This window comes from Euleptes europaea, chromosome 8 (assembly GCF_029931775.1).
Source record: "Euleptes europaea isolate rEulEur1 chromosome 8, rEulEur1.hap1, whole genome shotgun sequence".
NCBI lineage: Eukaryota > Metazoa > Chordata > Lepidosauria > Squamata > Sphaerodactylidae > Euleptes > Euleptes europaea.
In genome coordinates, this window is record NC_079319.1 from 75,011,186 (window position 1) to 75,032,691 (window position 21,506).

Consider the following 21,506-nt stretch of genomic DNA (forward strand, 5'->3'; position numbering starts at 1 on the left):
GTAGCTAGAACATTATCATTGCTAATTGCGAGGGGAGTGGAAAAGCAAATATGTGGTTGTATTTTGTTTTTCCTGTTTTTGGCTTGGACCAACTTTGATAACCTTAATCAACACATTAATACTCAGAACTGGATTAACTTGCCCCCATGTGGCAAATATAAAAAAGAAACCTAACAAAGAAAAGAAGGAAACAAATCAACACCTTTATCCCTATTTCCTCTATTGGGGATTTCTTAACATTTTATTCCAGTTATTGGCTGCAGTTTCCAGGGGCTTCCTTACCCCTCTGACCCCTTGTTTCCAGCTCAGAGAACATACACAGCGGCTATCACAGATATACAAGAACAAGCTCACACACCTCAATACAAAAAAAGGTAACATTAATGCTTAAATGAAAAAGATCCTCTCCAAATAGTTTCATTAAAATATTTTTTTAAAAAAAATCACCTTTTTTGCTTTTTTAAAAAAATCTATGATACCAAAAGACCTAATAAAGTAGTAAGGCACTCATATCAGTATATAACTGTAGTCTTTTGCATTATTTATATAGAAAGGCTTATGGCACTGAATCCAGACTGCCACCCACCCTCTTCCCCCCACCCCCACAACATCCTGCACCACAAGTGCAGGTTGACTCAGCATTGAGGGATTAAAAAAAAACCTTGCTCCATCAATTTTATTCTGTGAGCCGGATCAGTTTGCTGGGGTGCGGATGACGCCATAACTGTCACTCAACTCCCAAGAGCTGAGGAGCGCTTTCTGCAGAGGCAAGAATGTGACTCATGGAAGATTTTTTGTTGTGCATCTCCAGCAAATCCTGTATGTATCCCGATGAGCTCTCGTGGTCGCCGTTCCCTCGAGACTCCTGCTCTTTCGCCGTTTGCTTCTGTGCATTCTTGTTAGACTCTGCAAAACCAGGGCCAGTTGTTCTGACATTAAGCCTTTCGTCCTTGCAAATGAAATCCTTTGCAGCGGTAGCAAGGTTCTCTTTCCGGCTTCTAGTAATGGGGGAATGGCTACCAGGCACCACAAGCGACTCGCACTCATTTTCAGAGATGGGGTTGGTGCTGCTATGGAGAGACTCGTTTTCGCTGTCCTCGTCACCCCTGGAGCGGGTGTCCTCGCGGTCACTCTCCTTCCCATGATGCCGGGCATTCTTTACCTTCTGATGTATACGCTGATGGCGAACCAAGCTGTGCTTCAGAGTAAAGGTCCGTTCGCAGGTTTGACATGTGTAAGGTCGCTCCCCTATGACAAAGATAAATAAATAGATGTTATAGATCCCTCATCTCCCCCTTTTAAGATGCCAGTTTTTTTAATAAATAAATGTGCAGACTAGCTATATAACAAATTTAAAGTGACTAATCTGGTGGACTCTAATCTGGAGAACCGTGTTTGATTCCCCTCTCCTCCACATGAAGCCAGCTGGGTGACCTTGGGATAGTCACAGCTCTCTTAGAGCTCTCTCAGCCCCACCTACCTCACAGGGTGTCTGTTGTGGGGAGGGGAAGGGAAGGTGATTGTAAGCCGGTTCGATTCTTCCTTAAGTGGTAGAGAAAGTCGGCATATAAAAACCATCTCTTCTTCATCATCATCATATTTCACAGGATCTACATTCTAACATACCAGTTGTCCTGCTGTCAGATCTAGATGGCACTTAATAGCATTTCCGTTCCAGTTAAGTCTCACTACCTTAAATCCCTTCCTATGAAATGGATTCCATTCAAAAGCGCTTCATTCTGGCTGAATCATAACGAGCTCGTTATTAAGACATCCAAATAAATTCTTATGCTTCCATATTATACATTTATCCATAATGCAAGTTGCTTGGAATGGAATCTACAGTCACAAGGGTTAATACACCAGCGGAGAGTTGTGTACATTTTTAGATCTGTAGTTTTTTAGTACATTCCTTGTGTTTGCTGGTTGTGTGTCATATACATACCCTATTCATATGCACACTGCTCCTCCCCACCCTCTCTCCATTATTAACAGCTATCCAACACTAGCCAAATGATGGTCTGCTGCCCTGTCTGCTGAGCCCTTCCCCACCAATAACACACAACTCCACGTGACAATAGTCTTTGAGTGTGAACGTAAGATCCCTGCAGGATCAGACCCATGGTCCACCTATAGCAACAACCTGTTTCACACAGTGCCAACCAGTTCCCCTAGAGGTCCAACAAATAAAGCACAGAGACTTTCTCCTTATGTTGCCTTATTACACCAGTATTAAAAAGCTTACTGCCTCTGAATATGGAGGTTTCTTTAGTCACCATGGCTAGCAGCCAACTGTCTAACACCATTTTAAAACGACCTGCGCTTATGGCTATCACTACATCTATAGGCACTGAAATCCACGGTTTTAAATCTTTCCTTTTGTCTGTCCTGAATCTGTTGCCCATCAATTTCATTGAGTGATCTTGAGTTTTAGTATTATGGGAGAGGGAGACAAAGCACTTTGTCCACATCCCGCCCCCCATATATAATTTTATAAACCTCTGATGTCTCCACTTAGCCGTATTTTTTTCTAAACTGAAAAATCTTCCACAACACATTCACCACTAAGCCAATGGTTTTGAATAGACATTTCAGTATCTCAAAGCATAACCTAGTCACAACCAATTGTCAATGGTCATTATTCAGGTTCTTGGGGAAAATTGGTACAATCAATTTCCCTCCAGAAAATCTCCTTATTTAGTGCTTTAATTCAATGCCTCGTGGACTGTAAAATCAGTACTGTAAAAGATTTTTCCTTTGAGTTTGCAAACAGATATAGTTGCTTTCAACAAGAATTATATCCTCACTAGTTTGACACAGGGCCTGCAAGAAGGAATGATTTATGAGATATACTGCCATTTGCCTTGCTGTTAAAAGCATGCTTTCTGCAGAAACCTCAGTCAAATCTTACACAATTCAACCAACTGCAATGACCTAGCAGTTTCCCTCTGCAGCCCAAATAAAGCTCCTTCCTCTAAAAATTGTAAAATTTTCCAATTGGCACAGCACAGCTCTGGAAACATGCAGTTCATGAATCAGCATTTCCTGTCCAATCTCCTTTATGCCCTGATAAGTGTGCTCTGCTAGAGTAAGACACTTTTTTAAAAAGGGGGAAATAAAGATGAAAGGGAGAAGAGGTAATGACAGACAATATACTGTCTCTCCCTTAGAGATATGAAGGCCTAGAAAAAACTGGAAAAATTAAAGAACACACACACAGATGTTTTTCTAGTTCCTCTGCTCAAGGACACCCCCCCACACACATTTTTACAATGGAAAAAATTAGAAATTTGGGGGGCGCAGTGGAAAAAAAACTCTTGTGAAATATTTTCTGTTACAGGATGAGTAAAATGCTTCTTAAGCCAAAGTCACACTCAAAATGTATAGCATGAAGAAGTCCTCAGACTTTTCCATTTTTTCCAATGGAAAAAATAGGGAAGTACTGAGGGGAAGAAATCCTACAAAACATTCTCTTGTTTTGAAATGTTTTCTCTTTTGAGGAGGATCTGTGGCTCAGTGGTAGAGCATCTGCTTGGCATGCAAAAGGTCCCTGCTTCAATTCCCAGCATCGCCAGCTAAAAGGATCACGTAGTAGGCAATATGACAGACCTCTACCAGAGACACTGGAGAGCTGCTGCCACTCCAGGAAGACAGCGCTGGTTTATGGAACAACCTCCCCAGGGAGGTGTATCTGGCCCTTCACTGTCGAACTTCCGGAGGCAGTTGAAGACAGTTTTATTTAGAACTGCATTTGATTTAGTTTTTACTTATTGCCAGTCCTAATTGGATTTTTTAAATTGTGACTTTTTATGTGTTTTTATAATTGTTTTGTTCATATCGTTTTTATTGTGTTTTTATAATTATTCTATCTATATTGTAAGCTGCCTTGAGTTCTGCAAGGAAGAAAGGCAGCTAATAAATGTTTCAAATAAATAAATATATATTGACCTTGATGGATCAATGGTCTGATTCCATATAAGGTGCCCCATGTGAGTGAGGAAAAAACATCCTACAAAGAATTTCACTCATTCCAAATATACAGCAAAAGGTTTGAGATTTTTCCAGTGGAAACTTTTCCAATGGAAATGGAAATTTCTCCAAAGGAAATTCTTTCCAATGGAAAAATCTAAGGAGCACTGGAAGAAAAAAACACTTCTGTACTATAGACCAGAGGTTCCCAATCTTGTTAAGCCTGCAGACACCTTTGGAATTCAGGGAAGTGGGCACAAACACAAATGGCTGCCACAGGAGGTGGAAACAATCACAAAAGTACCTCTTCAACACTGTAGGCCAAAGCTGTGTTTAACAGGATGCCTTTTAATCTGCACAGCCAATTAGAAGCCATGCTAGGCAAAAGCCCTACCTAGCCCCACCCACTTTCTAAAAGCACCTGGAGGACTCCAGGAAAGCTGTCCATAGCCGCCATGACACCCATGGGCACTACATTTGGGACCCTTGCTGTAGACCAGGGGCGGGGAACCTTTTTTCCACCAAGGGCCATTTGGATATTTATAACATCATTCGCGGGCCATACAAAGTTATCAACTTAAAAATTAGCCGACCAAGCCCCAAGCAGGCAGCTGCTCCAGATGACCCCCCCCCCCACACGCGGGCAAGCAGGCAGGCATCCAACTGGTGGCACAGGATGGTCTGTTGCACTAGCCGGGTGTAGCTGTCCAGCCACACGCTGGAGTTGCTCCTGCTCTGCCTGGTCAGGGCCGAATTCTACAGCTGGCTCCTGCTACCTCCGCCTGCAGGGATGAAATGAGGACACACTGGCTAAAAACTCACCTCCCCCCCGAGCATTCTGGCCCTGCCCCCTTTAACCCCTCCATTGTCACCACTTCCGCCCCCAACCCTCTTGTAGTACAGAGGGAATACGTTTCTCCACGGTCTGGGTGGGAAAGGGTTAACACAGTTTCTTGGGTGGTCCTAGAAGCTCCATAGCTAATGTCTCTTCTGCAAGGGGGAAAAAGGTTCCTTTTCTTGGCAAAACATCCTCACATCTGCCTTGAATAGAGGCTATTCCTGTCTGCGGGAGGGGGCGGATCACCAGTCTTACATCCTTCTGAGCTAGAGATGTGCCAAGACCCAGGAAAGGCCAGCCCAAATGATTCCGCGGGCCTTATACGGCCCCCAGGCCTGACGTTCCCCACCCCTGCTGTAGACACATACAATATTGTCAAGGGTTTTTTTTTGTTTACAGTTTTTGTTCAAATGTAAATTTTGGTTAAAATATGCTGTAACGTTTTTATTAATAAAATAGTCAAGAGCTCAATATTTTCAATGTTGCAAAGTTTAGCTTACCGTCTACCTACTGTGGGCAGAATCTCTGAATAGAATTTATTTCTTACCTTCCAACTTATTTTTCCGACCTATCAGATGCTAAAATTGAAAATGCATGTGCTATAGAAACAAAGGGTGCAGCAGCAGTTTGCAACTGTTTCTGAAATACTAGGTATACTTGCAATTTGTCTTATAGAAAATGAAGATATTTATGCTTGTACATTCCATAAATATGCCAGAAAAGACTATTTGCTAAATTATTAAAAATGTTCTATCAATAAAAGTAGTTTAGGCCTGAGAAGAAACAAGCATTGCATGTATTTCAATCTTCCCCAAAATGTCAGTTTCCCCACCCAAAAAATGGAAAAAATGTTTTCTCTCTGTAGCTTCAAAATTTATGGAAATCTCTAGTCTCCCCAAAACAAAAATAAGTGTGAGAGAACACTCAGAGGGACAACTTCTTCGGTGGATCTGAGCAGCTTCTCAGAAGACGCCTTTAGTTGCCAGTCAATGCAACAGTCATGTAACCAGGGGTCCCATTCAACCAGTGGGGGCAGGGGATTCCCCACCACCCATTCCTGTTGCCCGGGGGGGGGGGAGAGAACAGTAGCCTCACATGCCAAGCTGTGCCTCTTCTGGGTTTTTGGATTTTTTTAACCAGAAGTGACATGGTGCTGAAGCCGGCATCATACCCCCCGTATCGCTATCACAACCCTACTGCTGGTTGACAGGCACTGCCTATAACCATGGTTGAAGGTATCTGGGCAAGTACGGCATGGCCGAATAAATGAACGTTCTATTTGTGTAGAATATTAAGGGCTCCCCCAATAATTCACCTCCTCAGTTATTCTGACGCAACTCCCCACCCTCCTCTCCAGACTATGCGGAAACCCACAACAGGTAGAACTATGCAGCAGTTCAAAAAAGGAAAATAACTTTGAAAGAAATAACTGAGCATTATCCTATCATAAAGCATCACTTTTCAGGAGAAGGAGAGTATTGCGGGGCAACTGGCAATAATTGCACTCTTCCCATACCCAACGTGCAGAAAGTTCAGCAAGGTATTGCTCCTTAATCTATAAACAGATGCCAAGGGCATGAACCAAACAGCTAAGTGGCAGCCAGCAGGTGTGTCCTATTGGACTCCAGGCAACCATGTGTTTCCTTATGTGACATAGACAAAATAAATTCCACAAATAAAAAAGTGCACTCCAGTCATTAGCTTTGTTTTTAAAAAACTGCTGCCCTCCCTCTCCAATCCATTCCACACAGTTATGAAGACTTCATCTGAAATCTGGGGGCACATCTATGCATTAGGAAGCACATAACGGAAGACACAAGGCCTCTTTCCCTCTCTGCCAATGACACGTTCAGCCTCATATCGCAACTTCTTACCTGTGTGGGACCTCATGTGCCTTGTCAAGTCTTGCAGAGACCAAAATCTCTTGTTGCAAATTGTGCAGACCTTCTTTCTTTTGTCGGCCTTGGACTCATTCTTTGCCGCACCATTAGCTTTTGGCTTTCTGTCGTCGTCACTCTTCTCAGAAGACTTCCTCTCCGTGCTCTCTCCCTCAGAGATGCTTTCACTCTCTTCGTTCTCTTTTCCCGTAGCCTCGCCGTCTGTGGGAGATTCAGCTACCTTTATGTCACCTGAGGGCTCTTCCTGCTCAGGAGAAAGGTCCGCTGTACCATGTGCCTGGGCTCCATCCTGAACGCTTTTGCTTTCGTCCTCACTGCTTTTTTCATCTTTCCTTTCTTCCTGCGCATGGGCCTTTTTGTGCCGGCTGAGCGTGCCAGCAAATTTGAACGATTTCCCACAGACGTTGCAGGCATATCTCTGTTCTGCCTGAACACTACTGCCTGTGCTCTGGTCACTCTCAGCCAGCTTGAAGTCCATCAGCTTGCTAGCAAAATTGAGGTCCAGGCTTCTGTTGCTGGCAGAGTCTTCGTCCAGCCCTTCTTCATCCTCGCTTATCTTCATTTGTGCATCTTCCTCTCCTTGGGATGAGTCAACTTTGTCCTCCTCGTCGGGAGTGCCTTCAGGTTCGAGAAGCTCAGCAGCCTCCTCCGGCTGGTCTCTTTCTCCAGAGGTCAAGTCCAGCGCTTCACTTCCTGCACTTGCGTTCTCCAGGTCTGATTGACTGTCTGCCAGAAGAAGAAAAACAGAGGAAACCCGTTACGGTGGGACAAATCCCAGTTTAAAGCTTTGGGTGCTGTAGTTAGAATTCTGCAGAATTCAATAGGGAAGTGGTACCCAAAGCACACATATATAAACACTTCTGTCAACACTTCTTGGCAACAGGATTTGAATCAGACTCAAAGGAGTAGTCAAGATTCTCCTATAATGGCAAGATATAGAGCAACAGACTTCTGATGAAGCTGATATGTGAAACAAGGATAAAGCGTGAAACCCTGTACAGTTTGTTTTGTGTTGACAGAAGTGTTTTGGAAATTCTAAGTTGATATTTAAAATTATAAATCACCTTTTTGGAAAATTATATAATTCTTTACATTCAGGTGTACAGTGGTATTTTTTCTCTTTATATATATGCAGTTAGAATTCTGTCTGCAGGGAACTCTGGCTCAAGTCCCTTGCTCAGTTATGATACCCAAATCAATTTCTCCAGGCATCATCCAGCAGGGTGAGGATAAAATGTCCTTGCGAACTCACTGGAGGAAGAACAGGACTGGCATTCACAGATTAGCTCACCAGGGGGAAAAGTGTCCCTGATCAGGGTCCTTAGTCAGCATCACCAGAAGGCAATTCCCTTTTCTTTAGTTGTTTTTTTTTGGGGGGGGGGGTCATGCTGCTGAGCTTGGGAGCTAGAATAAGCATTTTCTGTCTGCTACAAAGCCCAGTATGATATTAGAAATTGCCCCTCCCCTCTCCCCGGGTGGATGAAGGGAGACCGGATTTCTCATGCTGTGTTTCTGAGCTCTGGAACACCTCAAAGCAACAATTGACTTGCTCCAATGCCCGGTATGCTGAAAGTCTCTTTCTCTCCCTTCCCATTACCAAGCATGGGCAGAAGGCTTGAAGGAGAGAAGGATGAGTGAAAAAGAATTTCTCTGATTTGCTAGGCCAAAAAATTATGCATTTCTTAATGTTTATTTTAATAGAATCGAACAAGAACCAGCTACTGACATAAGAGAAATGTGACACTGCTGCTTAGACATTTCAAATACTTTTCCTGTGCCCACGAACAAATGACCTTTCACATGTTCCAAGCTTTCTGGGATGTTGCTAAGGGATCTGATGGCCATGCAAACCTGCAACTACCTGCTCATACTACCTGCTCTGGGAACGACATGTCACATGTACTAGAGTGCTACAAACCATATTTTGACAATATTGGAAAACTGAATCAGAATTCTAGCTACTGAATTTCTACCTAGAAATAAGCTACTGAAAAACATTATGCTAAAGATAGTGTCTGAGGAGCCCTGTGGCATAGACAGGTAAGCTGCAGTACTGCAGACAAAAGTTCTGCTCATGACCTGAGTTTGATCCCGATGGAAGTTGGTTTCAGGTAGCCGGCTCAAGGTTGACTCAGCCTTCCATCCTTCTGAGGTTGGTAAAATGAGTACCCAGCTTGCTGGGGGTAAAGTGTAGACAGCTGGGGAAGGCAATGGCAAACCACCCCGTAACCTAGTCTGCCTAGTAAACATTGGGATGTGATGTCACCCCATGGGTTAGTAATGACCTGGTGCTTGCATAGGGTACTACCTCTACCTTCTAACGATAGGGTGGGACTTCATAAATGCACAAAGAAAATGCCATTTATTGTCCCTACAAGCGTATAATCTAGTAAGCTTTGATAGTTACAGAATATTTTTCTGTAGTATTAAACACACTGCTGGTTATTGTAAAAGTCAGTCAGACTGGGAAGCAAAGTTTAACCCCTGGCACGCACGCCAACAGTGGCACACCAGACCCTTTTGCTTGGCAAGCAGAACCAGATCTCTGCCCGGGCAACTGACGTACTGGCCACACTGCTGGGGGCAGTGGCCTGGGGGAGTACAACCGGCCTGGCTTATGGCCATCATCTCCTCCAAGACATGTATAGCCACCAGCTGAGTCCAAGGCCAGTCCCTGAGATTCTGACAGTCATACTGGGGCTTGGCTGGCTCCAAACATATCTGAACAAGTACAACCCTCATCTCCCCCTGCCATTTTGCTTCCATACGTGCCAACGTATCTGCACTGGTAGATGTGTTTTTACGGCACTTGGGACAAAAATGCTGTCTGCTTATAAGTATATATTCTCTCCACGCCTAAAGAAGGAACTCTTCCGGGTGTGGTGGTCACAGGAATTCCACTCTCTTCTGAAAACCTTAGATTTTAACCTGGTTGAACACATAAACACACATGAAGCTGCCTTATACTGAATCAGACCCTTGGTCCATCAAAGTCAGTACTGTCTATTCAGACCGGCAGTGGCTCTCCAGGGTCTCAGGCAGAGGTCTTTCACATCACCTACGTGGCTAGTCCCTTTAACTGGAGATGCTGGGGATTGAACCTGGGACCTTCTGCATGCCAAACCACAGCCCCTCTCCTGATTGAGTCAGACTTAAAAACCCAGAGCAGGACTAACTGAAATACTTTCATCTGCAAGACAGAGGCAATAGCGACTGACACTTGCGTAACATTCAGTTATGTAGCACAGGCATACAGACAGCTACAGTCTTAACAGTTACAATGATCTGTACAGGGCTCTCCAAAGATCCCCTTTTTATTCTTTCAGTCACCTAATCCAGAAGGGGTAAACAGCAGTAAGGACGATGCAAAAAGACTCCTTGACCACTAAACTTGAGGTAATAAATTCCCCAAGATCAAAAAGGTAAGCCACAGCTATTTGCCAAGGTAAGCAAAAGAAACAAAAAAAGCCCCACACTGTAGCATTGGTAGACAAATGGGTATCCAGAAAGAAAAACACCTGTTTATTGTTATTTTTTCAGGTTACTGCAGCATTTATTCCATTTCCTTCTAAGTTTTGTGCTCACAAACACTAGAAACTAGAACTTAACCAATGGCTTTCAAGTACATCTCTACAGTCTCTCTAACTCTGCAGAATAGCAACTTCCCTCTGCCAATCTCCAACATCTTCCACTAGGTGGAACACTTTAGTAAGTTTGCATTTTTACAAATGGAAAAAATATATTCATATATCTGCTGATTAAGCAAGGTAAAACATTTCCCTAATGGCACATTTTGTAATAAAAACCTGTCTTATTCATTTTCCTTCTTTCCATGATCATTCCAAACTGTAATTAAGCCACGTTTAATTCATTTTAAACAAGAAGGTAACACTTGCAGAATTAAGCTAAAACCATGAAAGAAAAAAAATCCAAATTCATCCCGTATTAGGAGTGCAGGATATTTTAGTGACGAAAAACAACAGTTGCCATTTTTGCTTTTTTTAGTATCTCAGGCCTTAAGCATACATTAACATTTAATTATCAGGGCAACCGGACCCAAAAGGCAGCTGCTGCATTAGCCTGTCAGTAGCCAGAAGCTGCCCTTGCTGGAAAAAGTTGTTTGAAAATAACTGCACGCCACTTGGGATGAAAATGGCCCCAAATTAAACTTCACTGGGATAAACTTCAGAACATCACAAGCTTTAGGTTCTCATCCTTCCAGTACTGTTCTTTAGCAACTACTTCCACAATGGTAAGAGTAACAGGAAGTAGGTGAGCCAGTAGATTGATGCCAAGAAAGAACAACTAAGCTGTACAAACAAATGAAAGAATCTGGATATTGTACATCCTTTTCAAAAGAACATTTTGACTTCTTTTTTGGAAGGGGGGGATTGTTCATACTTCCTGCATGTTTTGTGCAGAGAGATCTGCACACTCCAGATATAACTCAAGCATCTCATGATGATGCACAACTGCTCCCCCCACCCGCAAAACCAGCACAGGATGCGCGAACAGAGGATGCACTATCCTCTGTCAGTACTAGCACGTATCATCCAAACCCTGCCATGATATCTCAGGTGCATAACCTTCACTGCATATCACTATGCAGTAAAAGATCAGTCTTGTAACAACCGCTGCTTAATGATGCTGTAAACATCTTAACAAGATGGCAAAGTTCTTCTCTTTTGTCTGCACAATAGCATGAAAAATATATTTCTCTCACTAAAGCTAAGGGCATAGTAACTTCTAAGCAGACCCATCCAAAATACATCTGTACAGGGTCTACAGAACTTCACAGCATGGGACCATATGAGCTTCTGAGTTGACTGCAGAAGAAGGGGGGATTCATAAATTCTCTACATTACTACAAATCTATTTTCCTTTATGAGGGCAGTATTCTTCTGGGGGAAGGGGGAAATCTAATCAGAATGTGCTGTGCACACTACAGTAAATGCCAGGTTCTAAACCATGAAGATGTAAAACTGAAACTAATTTGAGTTACAAAAAAAAATCTGAACATATAGTTCAGAGTCCATACTGTGCTATGTACAATTTTATAGTCTTTTTGGAAGAGGCGTTTGATAATTTTGCATTCAGGAGGACAAATTCCTACCTAGTATCATTTTGGTTCTGATTTTTCAACTATACCAACCCGAGAAAAAAGGTCTCCTGGCACAGATATAATTGGATGAACTTAAACCAGCCCATACTGCAACCACAAATTTTAGATTTTTTATGAACTATCAGGCAATGTATTGTCAAAGCTCTCTTGCTGGCTATAAAAGTCTATGATTTTCTTATCCTTTTTACCAAACTGGAAACAACAGAAGATTGCTCCATTTGTTCTTTCTGAACGCAAGACCAAACTAAATGTTATGGTACCTCAACCCATGCTTTACAGTTTGGGTTGCACCAATTTTCTATAAAGCAGGACTGGGCCATTTAAATCCAGCATAGGCAGGAGGGAAGTATGGTGAGCCAAACACTTTGCTGCAGCTGTCTCTCTCCTGGCAAGGGTTACTTCTAGTCTCAGACCTCTATGTGGAGAAAAATGATCAGGGAAAAGCAGATTCAGGAGAACACCACAGGCAGGATCGAGTTCAGCCCACATACTCTTTCTAGCATGCCACTTTCAATACTTCTAGATTTACAGGAAAACTGCATTTATAGGAAGCCTGCATTTATCATAAACAGGTCATCCTTCCATAACTTCTAACATCTGCCCTTCACGTCCCTTGAAAGACAGCTAAAGCCTCGTTCATTTATCTAGGGGCCCCCAAGCAAAAGGAATACAACTCATCTTAAATTCCGGAACAACCTAAAAGAGCTACCTGTGCTATCATGAGCTCCAGGATCACTTTCTTTAGACTGGGGGATAAGCCCGTTTCTTCTTAGACAGTAGCTGGTAATCCCGTGTTTGCGTAAGAGGTGGCGTTCACAGTTAGATTTGGTGGAAAAGAAGGCATCACATTTTTGACAGGGGAAGGGCTTCTGACCTGAATGGAGCAGGGGGGAAAAAACAAAACACGTTTATCTATCTCTTTCTAAGGCATCAAAGGAGCTCCAGCGTGTGTTCCTCTATGCTTGTTTTACACAACCTGTGTTAATTTTCAGCTCAGTCCTGGACGTATTTACTTGGAACTAAGTCCTACAGTATTCAATGGGATTTACTTCCCAGTAAGTGTGCCTGGGATTATAGCTACAGTCCAAGTTAATTTAAACATAAAAACACTGGCCTTAGAATCTGCCAATACAAGGTATCCAAGCTAAACTACTCAGGTGCAAAGCAGAACTACCATTTAAAAATGGAAAAAGTTAAGATGACCCCAACTGAGGGGAGGAAACTGAGCTACTCTATCAAACAGCAATATATCTACAGCCTCCACAAAACATCCTCCCCCTCGCAATTTATATATTTTTTCAACCCCATGCCACCAGTTGAAACCAAAGATAACTGCATATTCGGGTGACTGAATAGTATGATAACCTCTTATGGGGCTCCATAAGACCACCAATTCCAGAGTCTAAAGTTAACAAGTTGTACCTAGTGACCACCAGGAATGTCTGGCAGTGGCTAGGATTCACTTGGGTTCATTCACCTTTCCATCTGACTAGATCAGAACATGAGGCCCCTTTCCCTTTGCTTGGTAGGGGCCAACAATCAGCTGGCTCTTCTCCTCCCAGAACAGTCTCCTGCAACGTCCCTTCCACCTGCACTTAATGTAACTTGTATACAAACTATTTAGCAGTTATCCTGCCCTGGATACCCCAGGCTAGCCTGATCTCCAAAGCTAAGCAGGGTCAGATGGGAGACCTTGGATGGGAAACGTCCAAGGAATACCTGGGTTGTGAGGTGGAGGCAAGCAATGGCAAACCACCTCTGAACTTCTCTTGCCGAGAAACCCTACGGGGTCACCATAAGTCAGCTGCAACCTGACAGCACTTTCCCCCACCACCCAAACTTGCTTGATCGTCTCTTTTTTGTTGTTGTATGATTGGTAATTAGTTTGACCTGTAAAACTGCCTCGAGAGCAGTGGAAGTGCCACTGCATGTTCTATATGGCAGCTTTGCTCCTACCAGCAAGGTTGGGCGTCTGTGCCTCCTTTGCTGAGGGCATGTTCTGCAGCAGCCCGGGCTTCGGCTTTTTAGTAACTACCCCGTTTTTGGGGGTCAGCCTCCCAGAAGAGGTCAGGAGGGATTTTTACCCTTTTGGCTTTCCAGCAGGGCTGTAAAACAGAATTATTCTGTAGAGCAGAAATGTTGAACTCAATTGTTACGAGGGCTGGATATGAAATAAATGTCACTTGGTCGGGCCGGGCCATGCCTCGCCAGCCCAGATCAAGAGTGTGTGCGTGGGGGGTGGCTGTAGAGCTTCTGGGACAATCCAGCTCCAAGCAAAAAATGGAAGCTCTTCTGGCTGTGAACAGGGTACTTTTATATTGCTTTATTTTAATCTATTCTATGTTCTGAGAAGTTAGGAGAAAGGCAAGTTTATAGGTAAATAAATAAATCAAGGCCGCACATACATAGAAAAAACAAATCGATAAATGAAGATTCAGAAGGATGCTTCTGATCCATGCGGCAATACTTTACAGCACTCACTGTGCAAGGTGCCATTTCAGACTATTGGTGTTCAGAAAATTTATCACTGTTCAGAATGAATCAATATGAATCAACACAAAAATGTAGACTCCGATGAATAATTGTAGCACTACTCTGCTAAAAATAACTCAAACTGGAATAATAGCAGGTCATTTCCCTCATGCTGTAAATAAATAAATAAATAATATAGGACTTCAGCTATTTCAAGAAAAATTCTGCAATCTTAGAGACCATGTCTAATCCAAACACACAATGATTTTAAAAGGTTTGGAGGCCTGGCTTGATCTTCTTGCAGGAATTACGTCTGAATAAACTCAATAAAGAAGACAAGCGCAACAAGATTAAAGAGGTAGACACAGAAATCGGAAGCAATCACAGAAAGTCAAATAATTAAAAAACATAAATGCAACTTAACAGGATCTGTAAAAAAAAACTCTTCATGATGGAAGAATAAGAAATGGTTGAAAGGGCAAGAAGGAATTGGTTGCTATAGGAAGCCAAGGGTGGCTGCTGTTGCCTCCCCATAATACAATGGAGGCTTTATAGATGTTTCCCTCACATTAATCTTCCTCCATAAGTTGGCTTCTGCACTAATTAACATCTGAATCTGAATTAGGGAGGATCATGTGTTGTTTAAACAGGCCTGAATCTCTTAAGTGTGGCAGTCATGTGGTTCTGTCTGCTGAGCTTTTTTTCTTCTTTGCTGCCTGGACTTCCCTTTCATTCCCCATCCCAGATATTTTTTTAAAAGTTTGCCATTTCAGAAGCAAGCACAGACATAGAAGCTGCTTAGTCATTAGCTGGCTGGGCTGGCTGGCTGAGGTTGAAATTCTGCACAGTTAGATTGCAGGTCAATTCACACACTTTAACACTTTGTGAAGCAACTTTGCAACCACTCAGTGGCTCCAGGGTTCTTTTTATATTTTGGATAGTATGGAAAGAGGTTAGTGCAGATGAGAAAGAAGGAGAGAGACCAGTGAGGATCACCAATGTTAAAACAACAAATAATTAAGGCAAATATTTGTCAACTTTTTATTCTGTCTGACAAAGAATTCTGTGTTATTTGAAATTCTGCACCCTCTTCTAGAAATGGACGTTTAATTGCACTGACAACTAGCATACCTATTTCACTTTTATTACCTCTTAAAAATACCTCTCTGTACAAACAAGAGTCATACTACACTGACTACAGAAGGAGAAGCAGAACAGCCGGGTAAATTTTCAACATCTCTTAATATTGAAGAAAGCCACTACAAACAAATTAAACCCAACAGTCTACAAAATTCCTCTAAATTGATACACTTCCTTGAAAACATTAAAGGTGACTACATTTCAAACTTATTTTTTCCAATATTAACTCTTAGTTACATTTATAGATACCTTAAATAAGTTATAAGTGTAATTAAAAATAAGTTCTCCAATCCTGAAAATTTAAATCAAGTTTACTTAAAAATATATATATATATCCCCTACCTTCAACGAGCTCAGAACTGCGTACATGGTTGTGACTTCCCCATTTTACCCTTAAAACAAGGCTAAAAGTGTATGACTGGTCCAACAGTGCCCGGCAAACTTCCATGGCAGAGTGGGAATTTGAACCCAGGTCTCCAGGATCCTAGTCTAACACCACAGTGGCTGTCAAGAATAGTATTAGAACACAGCTGTTGCTTGTCTGTATTTGTTTGTCTGCAAATGATTGAACAAGATTATTTTCTACTTCCTGCCTGTGGCCAAAACATTACGATTTTTACTTAGGTCTAGTTTGCAATCCCAGGTATAATGGTGCCATGAGATATCACCAAACAGATCTGCTCCTCATCTCTGGAGCCAGCAAATGGTGCATATATTTGTGCATCAGTGTACCAAGCAGGCAATTCCACATTAGGGGTGTGCAAAAAAAACCCCAGTAGTTTATTGGGTCCAGTTTTTTGGGTCCAGGAAAACTGAAATAAGCCGAATGCTCATGCCGGTAAATATGGGCATTTGGCTTGTTTTCGGGTTTCCCAAAAACATTCAGCCCTGGGAGGGGTCATTTTTTGAGGTAGAGCCTCCACGTTCACAGTGTAGCTTGAAGGGACTCTCCTTGCACAACCCCCAAAGTTTGGTGAAGATTGGGTCAGGGGTCCAATTTTATGGGGTTCGGAAGGAGTCGCCCCCCTCCTCCATAGACCAATATTGCGAAATTTGCAATGACTCTATGGATGGGGGCGACCCCTTCTGGACCCCATAAAAATCAGACCCCCTGACCCAATCTTCACCAAATTTTGGGGGTCGTGCAAGGAGAGTCCCTTCAAGCTACGCTGTGAATTTGGGGGCTCTACCTCGAAAAAAGATCCCCGGAAGAATTTTTTTAATACTTACATTTTAGACTTGTAAGTAATGGCCGCCGTCTGCTTCCTCTCTCAAGTCACTAATTTTCCCATGGTTAATTGGAGGGTTACAATCGGTCATGAGAAACTGAGTTTTCCCACAATTCTTAAAAAAGGAAGGAAGTGGCCATTACAAACATGGGCCCCTTTCACATCGTCATTTTAAACCGGCTGTTAACCGTTGCTGGTCTGATTCCATGTAAAGCAACACGGTGGTGGACATTTTCAGACAGCATTTTAAATCCGTTTCTGAGCCATATCTGAAGCACTCTGCCCATTTCAAATCGTGCCGCTTCCCCTCCCCCCATCTGCAGCACTTCTATTACAGCTTTTTTGGGGGGACGGTCTCTGTTATAGCACTAGATCAATATGACCAATATAGCCATTCAATGCTATATTGCCAACATTCAGACATTTGAATGCTGGCAATATAGCATTGAATGGCTATATTGGTCTAGCACAGTGGTCGGCAAACCGCGGCTCGCGAGCCGCATGAGGCTCTTTGGCCCCTTGCGTGCGGCTCTCGAGGAGGAGGAGGCGGGGCACTGCGGCTCCTCCCTGCAGGTGGAGGCGGCGAGCGACCGGCAAGCGGGTGGGGAGCACTTTCAGAAGCGTCACAGACATTTCAAAACACTACACTACAGTGATTCCAAAGTGAAGAGAACAGAAGAAGTCCCCCCCGCCAGCCAGCAGCCAAACTGGTTGTGTCTGAAATGACACAAAAAATACGTTAGCAACCAGCAGCTAAAATGGATTACAGAGGCTGTTTGACAGGCGCCTTAGTGTGAGCATGGCACAACTTCTTACAAGAAATTAGCTTGCTTCAGTTTCAAGGTTTACACGTATATTAAGGTAATATGTGTTAAAAACCAACCTCCTGGGTTACGATGCTTGAAGCATGTATACTATTAAATTTTAATTAATATCTAGCAAAAACTCTCCAGCTACTAGAACAATGGTGTTCAGATGTTCTGCCTTCAGGGAACACTTTACACTCCAGCTAAGGGTTCTAAGGCACACCCTTAGTTCACTTAGGGGCCCTGCTGCTGGGCCAATCAGTGCCCCCCTTGAACTTTGAATGTAACCTAGAAGTCGATGCGGTGGCCATTTTGGGGTTCAGCTTCTCCGGAGAAGAAAGCAGACCAAGGCAAAGATTAAGATGCAGCTAAGGAAGGCTGGAGAATAGCAGCAGAAATAGATTAGGTAGAAGGACAGTAGAAAAGTAGATCTGAATAGAGTAGTTTTAGAGTAGAATAAGGAGGACTCTAATTGCAGCAGTTCAGGTACAATGCCCAGAAAGGCAGGAGGAAAGCTGGCAGCTACGGGGGATTCACATCAGGAGACAGGAAGTGGAAACATTTAGTTCCTGCCTCCCCGAGCAATGGACGAGAATCACCTGAGCTTTTCAAGATGCCCTCTCCACAGAGCAGGAACAGTGATTATCAACTGGAGGTACATATACCACCCGTGGGGACAGAGAACTAGTCTAGATGGGATGGTGGGTTTTCATAACAATTAAGAATTCACTTTCCCTCAATCCTCTGGTCCACCTGCTGACTGCCTGCCACAGGTTATCCATCTGTGACATTCTGGCATGCTGGTAGTAACCTTGGGCATTTGATGTTTCTTCTAATCCCCCATTCTCCCTGCCCATCAGCAGGGGGTCTGACGTGCCTCTTCCTGCTATCCCCACAAGATTATCCATTAAAGATAGCAATAAAATGTACTCCCAACAATACTGCAATATTTATGTCTTTAAAATATACTAGCAAAACAGAAAGCCTGTAAACATATCAATGTACTCAGAAAAAGTGGGCTTTTTGTTTCTCATGATGGGATGCAGGTTCTTTTGACAGTGATCAGTAAGATGTAAGGTATAGAAGGTTGAGAATCGCTGACCTGGAACACACTCAACATTCCCACAGTTATACATGGATAGCAACAGGCTGCCATTCAGGAAAGCCTGAGAAATCCCAGATAATCTTCCAAAAAATCCCCATGCCCCTGAATAGTTTGAAAAACATATGGATTAGAAGAAGGCCTAGGGGAAGAACTAAGCAGAATCATCTGTCTATTGACCAGGCAACCAAGTGGAGGTAAAACCTTTCTTTACACATTTATATTCCTCCAATTTCCCTAATTTCTTTCTCTTTAGGGCTCCAGAAATTAGCAAAAGTGAGAACAGATAAAATCAAATGCTATCCAGAAGTACAGCCTCGCCATCTAGTATCACTTTTGCCAATTCTGGAGCCCCAAAAGGAAACGAAATGAGGGAAATTGGGGGGATATAAATATGTAAAGAAAGGGATGAGGCAGAGCAAGTAAAAGCACTGTGCCGATAGGGGTTGGCAAGGAACAGCGCCAGAATATCACAAACCTCTCAAGGGACTGTAATCACCCCTGGGGTATTAATTTCCAAGCCGACTCGCTGTTTGCCATTTTCATGAAGAGAAGATACATGGATATCCAAAGGTCCAAATAAAATCATGTACACTGTACCAAATCTGAGCATAGCTCACAAGAACTGGGCTGCACTAAGTCAGCAGCACCTTAGGCATCACCACAAGAGACATCACTTTTGCTTCCCTTCACAAACCCCCTTGAAAAAATATTGCTACTCTAATGGAATTATTATGTAGATCCTCCCATGGCACAATCAGATTTCATGAATGTACCACATATCCACATTTTGCTACCCTCCTCTTCCTGTTACACAAACAATGAGCCACCAATCTTACAACCCTGGCTGTCAAATACAACCACAGCACAGGTAAGAGCAGACTTCACCAGGCCTTCAAAGATGTTCTGAATGGCACTGGATTCCCCAGGACTTCTAGCATAAAATTTTGGAACTTGGTCAGACCATTTTCTGCTCCATTTCTCCTGGGATCAAAATTTTCAGAATGAGGGCAACCCATGAAGGCGTTGACTGAAAACAGCTTCAATTAACGTGTTCTATGTATTGATGTGATGCTTTGAAAGGAGGAATTTTTCAGCACCGCCCACCAGCAGAATGAACTAACCCAGGCTATGTCCATGTACTATCTGAAGTCCCCTTAAATCTGTTTTAAGAAATATTCCCTCTGCTAGAGTACTGAAACAGTAATAGTGCAATAATTTCTACTATAGCTCCAGTATCCTCATCACCCACCCATATACAACAGAGATTTAATTCCACAAATACATACAGCTGTAGGATCTCATCGGCATGTTCTGTGTATCTCAGGACAGCTCAATCAGTAGTTGCTTTAGCAAGCCATTCATCCAACAAAAGTAACAGCTGAATATGATGGATAAATACCCTTCTAACCCACGGGCCATCTCCAAGGTCTGATTCAAGCTGTGAAAAGTTCTGTATCTGTCCTCTGCTTCCTGGTGGTAGGAATGGTACTGTAATTGTTGAATGGAGCAAGCTACTTTTACTTAGAGAGACAGTAGTAGTAAGTTGGAATTGGACAGCCATTGGCATGAAGATTCCCCTGGGATGCCTGAGCCTACGAACACTTCAACTGACAACCCTAACTTTATTTAATTTGAAGCTGTTCTACCTTGAGTACAATGCAAACTTTACAGCGGCAGTTTGAGCAGATAGTGGAAAATCTAGCAGCTGAAATTGTCTTTATGCCTCTTTTTTGCACTGCAGAAACTGTCACCAGTGAACCAACCAGCTACTGCCAGAAGCTCAAATATGAAAGCAAATGAACCAGCCATGAAATAAGTTTTTTTTTCCACCTTGCAAGAAACAACTTCTGCTTTATCATTATAGGGCATTTGGAAAAGGAAAGCCAGAATTGGAGCAGCAACAACAAGACACTGAAAGCAATCTTCACATTTTAAGAGGATATAAGATGTAAGAATAGGCCTTACAGGCCACATCACATGCAACCACATTTAACATTAGCTAAATGACCCAATGAGACAAAGAGTCACTTCTTCTGGTGGCTGTGGTTAGGAGTAAAGTCAGAGGGAAGAGTACTTAAAACCAGGGGTTTTCAGTGTACCATGAAGCCCTGGGGCTCATCAAATTAAGGGTTCCTTAATTAGGAGTTCAGTTGAAGGACAAAATTATTTGAAGGTTCTACTTGGCTTCCCCTTCAATGTTCTACTGCACCACAAGGTAATGTTATTCACAATCTTATGCATGATGACGGTTCAGCAAGTCCAGCCATTTTTGTGTGCAACCTGTATACAACCCAGAATCCTGAAATGCACTCGTGTTCAACAGAGAAAGGGTTCAGAGTCAAGATCAAATACACCTTGGAACAGGTAAAGGCTTCACTTGATGGTTCTTGACATAACACAGGTTGCGTATCCCTCATCCGGACATCGGATATCCGGACTGATCTGAAAACTGGACCTTTTGCGTTGGCATGCAGGCATTACTCACAGGCCCTCAGCAGTGCCATCAACGGTTCAATGTACACAAAATTATTAAAAATATTGTTTAAAATTACATTAAGGCTATGTGTATAAAGTATATATAAAACATAAATTAATTTCATGTTTAGTCAACATATCTCATTATGTATATGCAAAAATTCCAAAATATGTCAAAATACAGACCACTTCAGGTCCCAAGCAGTCCAGATAAGGGATAGTCTTTGATTTTGATCCCTAATTTTAATGATTTTATGCTACAGGGTTTTATATTGATTGTTTATGGATGTTATTCTGAATTACTGTATGGTTTTTAGATGTTGTTACCCGCCCTAAGCTGGCTGCGGCTGGGGAGGGCAGGTTAGAAATGTGAAAAATAAATAAATACTCAACCTGTACATTATTACCTGATTTGGAAAAGGCTTAAGCCCTCATTTCTCCTGCTAATTCTC

At 42.7% G+C, this 21,506-nt stretch overlaps 1 protein-coding gene across 3 annotated transcripts in view; it reads right to left on the reverse strand.

Moving 5' to 3' along the window:
* Positions 1 to 679: 679 nt before the first annotated feature.
* RREB1 (ras responsive element binding protein 1) overlaps positions 680 to 21,506 on the reverse strand; it is a 62,894-nt gene continuing 42,067 nt past the window's right edge. Inside the window, exons 8-10 of one of the 3 annotated variants that reach the window (XM_056854153.1) lie at positions 12,537 to 12,701; positions 6,682 to 7,431; positions 680 to 1,248 (exon numbers count right to left, since the gene is read on the reverse strand). In XM_056854153.1, coding sequence (XP_056710131.1) covers positions 728 to 1,248; positions 6,682 to 7,431; positions 12,537 to 12,701 — 1,436 coding nt within the window. In that variant the 3' untranslated portion in view covers positions 680 to 727. The remainder of the gene's footprint in view (positions 1,249 to 6,681; positions 7,432 to 12,536; positions 12,702 to 21,506) is intronic. The other 2 variants (XM_056854152.1, XM_056854151.1) reach the window with 2 other exon arrangements.